We start from the raw sequence: 10,623 nt of genomic DNA, 5'->3' as shown, positions 1-10,623 counted from the left end.
ATTTGGATATCAACCACTTACCTACCAGGCTAAATTTAGTGGCAGACACCAGGTCACGCAAATTTAATGAAAACACCGAATAGATGTTGAACAAAATGGTATTTGCTGATATTACAGCAAAATATGGTACACCAGATATCAATCTATTCGCATCCAGACTAAACAACCAGATACCTAACTATGTTTCATGGGAACCAGATCCCTGGGGCAGCGGCGACAGATGCATTTTCGCTGCATTGGGGGAAATTGTTTATCTATGCATTCCCTCCTTTCTGCCTCATCAGTCGGGTATTAAGGAAAATACAACAAGACTCTGCGTCTGGTATTTTGATAGTACCCGATTGGCCTACTCAACCATGGTTCCCAGTGGTGCAAAACATGGTATTAGAACCATGTATTACCACCCCACATAGACCAGACTTGTTACTACATCCCGTGACAGGGGATAGCCATCCATGCCATAAAAGCTTGAACCTGTTAATTTGTAGAGTTTAAAAACATCACTTCTACAACTGGGACTCACAGACCGAACAGCAAACATGATCTCGGCGGCCCAAAGACAATCAACTAAAAAACAGCATCTGGTCTACATCAGGAAGTGGGAAATGTACTGTCATAAGAACAACATCACCAACAGAAACATGAATATCCCGTCTGTTCTGGAATATCTGGCAGGCCTCCACTATGATGAGGGGCTCAGCTACAGTGCCATCAACAGTGCTAGAAGTGCCCTGTCGACTTACCTATGGCAAGGGACAGAGCGTTACACTGTAGGGACTCGCCCTCTGGTAACAAAGCTCATGAGGGGAATATTTAATACAAATCGCCCAAAAATCGGGTACTCCCAAATGTGGGATGTAAGCATTGTCCTGAAAATGCTCAGGAACTGGTCTCCAGTATCAACTCTGTCCCTACACAGACTAACTTTGAAAACAGTCATGTTAATGGCTCTGGTCACGGCACAGAGGGTTCAGTCACTGCATAAACTCAGACTGGACAACATGACCTCCTCACCGGACGATATTACGTTCCACATCTACGAACTGGTAAAGCAGAACAGACAGGGATCAGCAGGCCTCAATATACAATTCAGGTCATACCCTTCAGATGACCAGGTGAGACCACACCTGGAGTATTGCGTACAGGTTTGGTCTCCAAATCTGAGGAAGGACATTATTGCCATAGAGGGAGTGCAGAGACGGTTCACCAGACTGATTCCTGGGATGTCAGGACTGTCTTATGAAGAAAGACTGGATAGACTTGGTTTATACTCTCTAGAATTTAGGAGATTGAGAGGGGATCTTATAGAAACTTACAAAATTCTTAAGGGGTTGGACAGGCTAGATGCAGGAAGATTGTTCCCGATGTTGGGGAAGTCCAGGACAAGGGGGTCACTGCTTAAGGATAAGGGGGAAATCCTTTAAAACCGAGATGAGGAGAACCTTTTTCACACAGAGAGTGGTGAATCTCTGGAACTATCTGCCACAGAGGGTAGTTGAGGCCAGTTCATTGGCTATATTTAAGAGGGAGATAGATGTGGCCCTTGTGGCCAAGGGGATCAGAGGGTATGGAGAGAAGGCAGGTACGGGATACTGAGTTGGATGATCAGCCATGATCATATTGAATGGCGGTGCAGGCTCGAAGGGCTGAATGGCCTACTCCTGCACCTAATTTCTATGTTTCTATTTTTCTATGACCGTCTATGTATAGTTAGACACCTGTCATTATACATAGAGAAAACAAAAATCCTAAGAGGCAATGAGAAGGGACTGCTGATCAGCCATAAGCAACCTCACAAAAGAGTGACAGTCCAGACCATCTCGAGATGGCTGAAACAGGTGCTGACACAGGCTGGGGTGGATACTAATGTTTTTAAATCTCATTCCACCAGGGCTGCAGTTACATCGGTAGCAGTACAACTGGATGTGCCCATGGACCAAGTCCTCGAAGCAGCAGGATAGTCAGGGGAAAGAACTTTCCAGTTATTTTACAATAAACCAGTGATGAAATCTGGAACATTTGCAGAAAAATTTTTAAGTTCTGTAAATTAATTAAACCCATAAAAGGGGTTATAATTTGTGTTAATAAATTTTATGATTTCAATGACGAATCATGTCCAAATTATGTTAACACTATTCCTCCCACAGTCAAGGCAGACGTGATGCATGGACTCGTTTCGACGGCATGAAATCACAGAGCTTTAAAATCTTCACGTAGTCACTCACGTGACTCCGAAGTAAAATAGTAAGATTAAACGAGAACTTACCAGTTTGAAGTTTGATCTGTATTTTATGAGGAGTTACGATGAGGGATTACGTGCCCTCCGCTCCCACCCTGATCATATACTTAACTGGTATCTCTTCTCTAATCTTACTATGTTTAGTCATTACAGTTATCTGTGATTTCACACCGCTGCTTTGAAGAATGACACGCATGCGTCCTGGCGGGGTTCTTCACGTAATCCCTCATCGTAACTCCTCATAAAATACAGATCAAACTTCAAACTGGTAAGTTCTCGTTTAATCTTACTATTAAACCCAGCTGTGCAACTATTATAATAATTATTATATTTAATGATAAATATGGCCCAGCTTTACAGAGAAATCTACCCAAACATACTGGAAGGAATAAGGACATTAGAAATAGAGTTAGGAAAACTGGTCATTTAAACATAACTCGACTCTCTAAAAGCAATTATCTGAAAGGGGATGGGATGTCCTTCAATCATATTTCCACATTTAAAAAATTCCAAGGTAACTTGAAATAATTTTAACTTTGACCGATCATACAAAGTGGGTAATATTGATTCAACTGATCACTTTACATCTCTTAGATAGACAGAGTGCTGGAGTAACTCAGCGGGTCAGGCATCATCATCCGTGGGGAACATGGATAGGTGACGTTTCAGAGAGTGCTGGAGTAACTCAGCATCTGTGGGGAACATGGATAGGTAACGTTTCAGAGAGTGCTGGAGTAACTCAGCATCTGTGGGGAACATGGATAGGTAACGTTTCAGAGAGTGTCGGAGTAACTCAGCATCTGTGGAGAACATGGATAGGTGACGTTTCACGGAGTGCAGCTTCCATTGAATTGTTTAATATCAATAGACAATAGACAATAGGTGCAGTAGGCCATTCGGTTCTTCGAGCCAGCACTGCCATTCAATGTGATCATGGCTGATCATTGCACACTAGATAGGAACGTTAGCAAACCAAAATATTGCCGTTGAACTAATAACTTACGGCATGCGGCCAAAGACTTGGTCAGAGAGGCAGCTTTGAAGGAATATTTTAACGAGTGAAGAAATTTAGTGAGGCTTTTGGAAGGGATCAGGTGTAAAGCCTTGAAGGCCGAGGACTCAGCCTTCAAGAGCAGAAGGATTAGATTCAGGGAGACTCATGAAACCAGCGTGGAGAACTGCAGTACAATAGACAATAGACAATAGGTGCAGGAGTAGGCCATTCGGCCCTTTGAGCCAGCACCGCCATTCAATGTGATCATGGCTGATCATCCACAATCAGTACCCCGTTCCTGCCTTCTCCCCATATGCCCTGACCCCGTTATCTTTAAGAGCCCTATCTAACTCTCACAGACTCACCACTCTCAGTGAGAAAAAGTGTTTCCTCGTCTCTAAATGGCTTACTCCTTATTCTTAAACCGTGGCCCCTGGTTCTGGACTCCCCCAACATCGGGAACATGTTTCCTGCCTCTAGCGTGTCCAAACCCTTAACAAACTTTTATGTTTCAATAAGAGTCCCTCTCATCCTTCTAAACTCCAGAGTGTACAAGCCCAGCTGCTCCATTCTCTCAGCATATGACAGTCCCGCCTTCCCGGGAATTAACCTTGTAAACCTACGCTGCACTCCCTCAATAGCAAGAATGTCCTTCCTCACATTAGGGGACCAAAACTGCACACAATACTCCAGGTGTGGTCGCACTAGGGTCCTGTACAACTTCAGAAGGACCTCTTTGCTCCCATACTCGACTCCTCTTGTTATAAAGGCCAACATGCCATTCTCTTGCTTCACTGCCTGCTGTACCTGCATGTCTATTTTCATAGACTGATGAACAAGGACCCCCAGATCCCGTTGTACTTCCCCTTTTCCCAACTTGCCGCCAGTTAGATAGTAATCTGCCTTCCTGTTTTTGATACCAAAGTGGATAACCTCACATCTGCCATGCATCTGCCCACTCCCCCAACCTGTCCAAGTCACCCTGCATTCTCATAGCATCCTCCTCACAGTTCTTAAAAAGTAGGATAACATTAGCTACCCTCCTGTCCACAGGAACTGATCCTGAATCTATAGAACATTGGAAAATAATCACCAATGCGTCCAAGATTTCTAGAGCCACTTCCTTAAGTAGCCTGGGATGCAGACCATCAGGCCCTGGGGATTCATCAGCCTTCAGTCCCATCAGTCAATCAATTTCCTGCCTAATGTGGATTTCCTTCAGTTCCTCCGTCACCCAAGATCCTCTGGCCATGAGTATATATGGAAGATTGTTTGTGTCTTGTGTGTTTGTATCTCCCCCCATTTCAGGGCATCATAATGTTTGGGACATAGCAATGTCATGTAAATGAAAGTAGTCATGTTTAGTATTTAGTTTGTTGCATATCCTTTGCATGCAATGACTGCTTGAAGTCTGTGATTCATGGACATCACCAGTTGCTGGGTGTCTTCTCTGGTGATGCTCTGCCAGGCCTGTATTGCAGCCATCTTTAGCTTATGCTTGTTTTGAGGGATAGTCCCCTTCAGTTGTCTCTTCAGCATATAAAAGGCATGCTCAATTGGGTGATTGACTTGGCCACTCAAGAATTGACAATTTTTTTAGCTTTGAAAAACTCCTTTGTTGCTTTAGCAGTATGTTTGGGATCATTGTCTTGCTGTAGCATAAACCGCCAGCCAATGAATTTGAGGCATTTGTTTGAACATGAGCAGATAGGATGTGTCGATACACGTCAGAATTCATTATGCTACTGCCATCAGCAGTTGTATCATAAATGAAGATAAGTGAGCCAGTACCTTCAGCAGCCACACATGCCCAGGCCATAACACCCCCACCACCGTGTTTCACAGATGAGGTGGTATGCTTTGGATCTTGGGCAGTTCATTCTCTCCTCCATACTTTGCTCTTGCCATCACTCCGATATATGTTAATCTTTGTCTCATCTGTCCACAAGACCTTTTTCCAGAACTGTGGTTGCTTTTTTAAGTATTTCTTGGCAAACTGTAACCTGGCCATCCTATTTTTGCAGCTAACCAGTGGTTTGCATCTAGTCTCTGTATTTCTGTTAATGAAGCCTTCTGCGGACAGTGGTCATTGACAAATCCACACCTGACTCCTGAAGAGTGTTTCTGATCTGTCAGCAGGTGTTTGGGGATTTTTCTTTATTATAGAGAGAATTCTTCTGTCATCAGCTGTGGAGGTCTTCCTTGGCCTGCCAGTCCTTTTGTGATTAGTAAGCTCACCAGTGCTCTATTTCTTCTTAATGATGTTCCAAAGAGTTGATTTTGGTAAGCCTAAGGTTTGGCTGATGTCTCTAACAGTTTTATTCTTGTTTCTCAGTCTCATAATGGCTTCTTTGACTTTCATTGGTCCAATGGTCCTCATGCTGATAAACAGCAAGAAAAGTTTCCAAAGGTGATGGAAAGACTGGAGGAAAGACTAGGAGCTGAGAGCTCTCTTATACCTGCATTAAGGAAGCAATTAAACACACTTGAGCAATTACAAATGCCTGTGAAGCCACGTGTCCCAAACATTATGGTGCCCTGAAATGGGGGGGGGGGGGGGGGGGGGAAAAACTTTGAATAAACTTCGTTGCATTTTCTACATGGTGAAACCAAATGTATAAAAATGGCCTTTAATAAAATCTGACAATGTGCACTTTAACCACGTGTGTTTTTTTTTTCTTTTACAAATCTCAAATTGTGGAGTACAGAGACAAATAAATAAATGATGGATCTTTGTCCCAAACATTATGGAGGGCACTGGATTTTCTGTGTGTCTATCTTCGGTTTAAACCAGTATCTGCGGTTCCTTCCTACACATTACGTCTGATAAACAAGTTCCCTTTTAGGAGTGGATATTTATTGAGGCATTTTGGAGCAGTTTCCAGATGGGAGGTGTGTGTGTGTGGACTTTAACTGTACATGGGGAGAGGAGACGGAGGGTAAATCCCTTTAAGAGACAGAGAGTGGGTGGGTGGGGGAAGAGAGTGTCAGGCGGTCAGATATGCGAGTGCAATCGCCTTTAAGTGCGGCTGGGTTGTGGTGAAGGCGTTCACGTTCATGTCTGTGGGAGCGGTAGTCGCAGACAGACACAGACAGACAGAGCGATTGCCGTGACTTTGCAACGTTGAAGCTGGAGCGGCCGCCTGCTCGCTGTTTGTCCCCGTGTGTGTTGGTGTGTGGTTGCAGGCAGCCCGTATCCCTCTGCACACCAATGCCGGGCCCCCGGGAGGAGCAGAGACAGAGGCTGGAGCAGAGGCAGCAGCTACAAGGGCTGGAGCAGAGACTGGGGCTGCAGCAGCTACAGCAGCAGCAGCAGCAGCAGCAGCGGCGGCTACACGGACAGCGGGCCATGCCAGCCAGCGGCTACTCCATCAACCTGACCGTACAGCAAGTCCTCAGCCTGTGGGCGCACGGAACCCTGCGGCACTTCACCGGTACCCGGGGCAGGGGAGAGGGAGGGAGGGAGGGTGGTGGGGGTGGTTCTTGGTTCTAGGTTCTAGGTTTCTTGGTCCTCCAATATATTCCAAATGGAATTTAAACTGGAGGTGGTGGAGGGAGGACTTAAGCCAGAGAGGGTTTTTGGGAAGAAAGTGTTGGGGGTTTGGGGGAAGAGGGAGAGGAGAAGAGGGAGAGAGTGGGAAGAGGGAGAGAGTGGGAAGAGGGAGAGAGGGGGAGGGAGAGAGAGAGAAGAAGGGAAGGAATAGCAAAGGGGATAGAGGGTTAGGGGGGAGAGGTGGCATTAGAGAATTGGAGGTCAGGGCTGGCGGAAGGGCAGAGTGAGGGGCTAGTGGGGAAAGTTGGGACTAGGGATTGGTTTGGGGTGGGTGGAGGGGGATATGAAGTGGGGGTTTAGGGTAGATGGGTAGCTGGAAGGGGGTGGAGAGGTATGAAGAGGGGCTTGGAGGGTTTCGAGAGGGTTGGAGGAGGTAGGGACAGGGGAATGGAGGGAGGAGAGGGGCAGGTGGGTGAGAGAGGGGGAGGTAGCTGGGGGATAGGGTGTTGGTGTGGGTGGGGGGGGGGTAGTAGGCAGAGGGAGGGAATTAGAGGGGAGGGGATGAGGGAGACATGGGGGGGGGGCTGGGGGGGAGTGTTTAGTAGGACGAGGGGGGTGGAGGGGAGAGAGAGCATAGGGACCAGGGAGGGTTAGGGCGAGGGGGAGATGGAGGAGGTTGATGGGAGGGGGTTCGGGGGGGAGGGGAGGTTGGAAGGGAGGTACAATCGGCACGAAGCTGGGGTAACTCAGCGGGACAGGCAGCATCTCTGGAGGGCAGAAATGGGTGACGTTTAGGATCAAGACCCTTCTTCAGACGGATGGGAGGGTGGGGAGCAGGGATAAGGGGGGAGAGAGATAGGGGAGAGAGGTAGTGGGAGGGAGTGATGAGAAGAGAGGGGAGCAGTGTGTGGAGAATGTGAGGGTGGGGAGGGGAGTTAGGAGGAGGAGCGGGAGATGAGGAGGGGGAGGATAGGAGAGGGTGACATAGAGTGATACAGTGTGGAAACAGGCCCTTCAGCCCACACCGGCCAACATGTCCCAGCTACACTAGTCCCACCTGCCCACGTTTGGTCCATATCCCTCCAAACCTGTCCAATCCATCTGAAGAAGGGTTTCGGCCTGAAATGTTGCCCATTTCTTTCGCTCCATAGATGCTGCTGCACCCGCTGAGTTTCTCCATCATTTGTGACTTCGATTTTCCAGCATCTGCAGTGCCTTCTTAAACATTATCCACGTTATCCACCTGTCTAACTGTTTCTTATAAACGTTGGGATAGTCCCAGCCTCAACTACCTCCTCTGGCAGCTCGTTCCATGCACCCACCGCCCTTTGTGGAAAAAGTCGCCCCTCAGATTCCTATCAAATCTTTTCCCCTTCACCTTAAACCTGTGTCCTCTGGTCCTCGAATCCCCTACTCTGGGCAAGAGGCTCTGATGGGGGAAGGGGAGGATGGGCAGGGGGGAGAGTGGGATAGGGGGGGGGGGGGCAGGGTATGGGGTAGTGGGAAGATGAAGGGGAGGGAGTAGGGGAAGAGAGAGGAGGAGGAGGAGGGTGTATGCGGGAGGGGGTTGGATGGGGGAGGAGGAGGAGGAGGGTGTATGCGGGAGGGGGGTTATATGGGAGAGGAGGAGGAGGGTGTATGCGGGAGGGGGTTGGATGGGAGAGGAGGAGGAGGTAGGGGAGGGGGTTTGAAGCAAGGGGGTTGGGGGAGGATGACTTCAGGGGAGGGGTGGATAGAGAGGGGGTGGGCAAGGGATGAAGAGATGAGGGGGGATAGAAGAGGGAAATAAGGAGGGTGGGTTGGAGGGGGCGGGTTAGGGAAGGGGGGGGGGCAGGGGGATTAGAGGGAGGGGGGTAAGGTAGGGGAACGGGTTAGCGGAGGGGAGAGTGGAGTAGACGAGGGGAGGGGGATAGGGGAGGGGTCCTGGAGGGAAATGGGAGGCAGAGGTGGGTAGGGAGGGGGTAGAAGAGGCAGGGGGTAACATGGGAGGGAGAGGGTGTGGTGGGGGGGGGGAGGAGGGAGAGGAGAGGGAGGCTGCATTGTATCCATTGAATGTAACAATATTGGACAGGGTCCAAATGCCCACAATGTTAGTTCACAATTCTCGATGCACAAAACCTGGTTAAAATTCATCACCCCCTCTTTTACCCTCCCACCTCCACCAACCACCCCCTCTCCCTCCACACCCCCTCCCCCCCCCCCCTTCCTCCACCCAACCACCCCTCTCCCTCCACAACACCCCCCCCCTCCCTCCTCCATCCCCCCCCCTCTCCCCCCTTCACACACCCCCCCCCCTGTCCCTCCACACACCCCCCCCCCCTCTCTCTCCCTCCACCCCCCCCCCCCCCCCCCTTTGTTTAGTGATCGAGACAAATGCACATTTTTTTGTCTCCCTCAGCAAATGGGAGGAGACATTTCAAATCGATTATTCTTTTGGTCCTAGAGGATCAAATGTAGATCGAAAAAAAAAAATATTGCAATAATTCCCCTTCAGGATAATGATGAATAAAGAGTTGATTACATTACTCTCTGGAGTAAGTGCTAAGGAAATAAGAAACTGTGTTGTAAATTATACATTGAACGGCCAGCACGACAGAGAGTCATTCATGGTCTGTGAAAACGACAGTATCAGGCTTGTAAAGCCAGTCTAATAATCACAGGCCCCAGGTAGACACACAAAGCTGGAGTAACTCAGTGCGGGATGGGCGGCATCTCTGGAGAGAAGGAACGGGTGACGTTTTGGATCGAGACCCTTCTTCAGACTGAGAGACTGGGCCAGATACTCTCAGTTGGAGGAAGAGTCTCGAACCAAAAACGTCACCTATTTCTTTTCTCCAGAGTTGCTGCCCGGCCCACTGAGTTACTCCACCTTTTTGTGCCTATCTTCGCTTTAAACCAGCATAAGTAAGTAAGTAAGTAAGTTTATTGGCCAAGTATTCACATACAAGGAATTTTCCTTGGTGCTCTGCCCACAAGTAACAACATGACATACAGTGACAGTTACAAATGCCTCCGCAAACACTAAACATTAATAATAATAATAAAACATTAATGATAAAACACCATTGATCAAGCATGTGAACCAGCAAAATACCAGATCAAAGGAAGGCTACAGATTTTTGGCTGTTGAGTAGAGTAACTGCTTGTGGATTAAAAACTGTTGGCTGGCTGTGGCATCTTTGACAATCCAGAGTCGCCTTCCATCTGCAGTTCCTTCCTACATATTAATAATCAAAGGCCAGTTAGCAACTGTTTTTTTTGTGTTTAGTTTATTGTACCGGGGTGCAGTGAAAAGCTGTTGTTGCGAGCTATCCAGTCAGCGGAAAGACAATACATGATTACAATCGATCCATTTACAGTGTACAGATACATGATAGGGGAATAACGTTCAGTGCAAGGTAAAGCCAGCAAAGTCCGATCAAGGATAGTCACTTAAGAGGTAGATAGTAGTTCAGGACTGCCCTCTGGATGGGGTAGGATGATTCAGTTGCCTGATAACAGCTGGGAAGAAACTTTTTCACACAGAGGGTGGTGGGTGTATGGAACGTGCTGCCAGAAGAGGTAGTTGAGGCTGGGACTATCCCAACCTTTATGAAACAGTTAGACAGGTGCATGGATAGGACTGGTTTGGAGGGACATGGACCAAACGTAAGCAGGTTCAGTTCTGAAGAAGGTTCTCGACCTGAAACGTCACCCATTCCTTCTCTCCAGAGAGATTGCCCGTCCCGCTGAGTTACTCCGGCTTTTTGTGTCTCTCTCTGGTTTAAACCAGCATCTGCAGTTCTTTCCTCCATATACTCAGTTCAGTTTAGTTTATTGTCATGTGTACCGAGGTACAGTGAAAAGCTTTTGTTGTGCGCTGGCCAGTATGAATGGAGCATATTGTTTAAGAAGGAA

General features: G+C 47.8%; 1 protein-coding gene across 1 annotated transcript in view; it reads left to right on the top strand.

Annotated features, from left to right (window-relative positions):
* The first annotated feature begins 6,234 nt into the window (after positions 1-6,234).
* Positions 6,235-10,623, top strand: part of tmem170b (transmembrane protein 170B) — a 30,855-nt gene continuing 26,466 nt past the window's right edge. Inside the window, exon 1 of the mRNA XM_055653963.1 lies at positions 6,235-6,667. Within this exon, the coding sequence (XP_055509938.1) occupies positions 6,445-6,667 (223 nt within the window). The 5' untranslated portion in view covers positions 6,235-6,444. The remainder of the gene's footprint in view (positions 6,668-10,623) is intronic.

This window comes from Leucoraja erinacea, chromosome 2, assembly GCF_028641065.1.
Source record: "Leucoraja erinacea ecotype New England chromosome 2, Leri_hhj_1, whole genome shotgun sequence".
NCBI lineage: Eukaryota > Metazoa > Chordata > Chondrichthyes > Rajiformes > Rajidae > Leucoraja > Leucoraja erinaceus.
The sequence above is the reverse complement of the archived record's forward strand: the minus strand, read 5'-3'. Positions and strand labels throughout refer to the sequence as shown.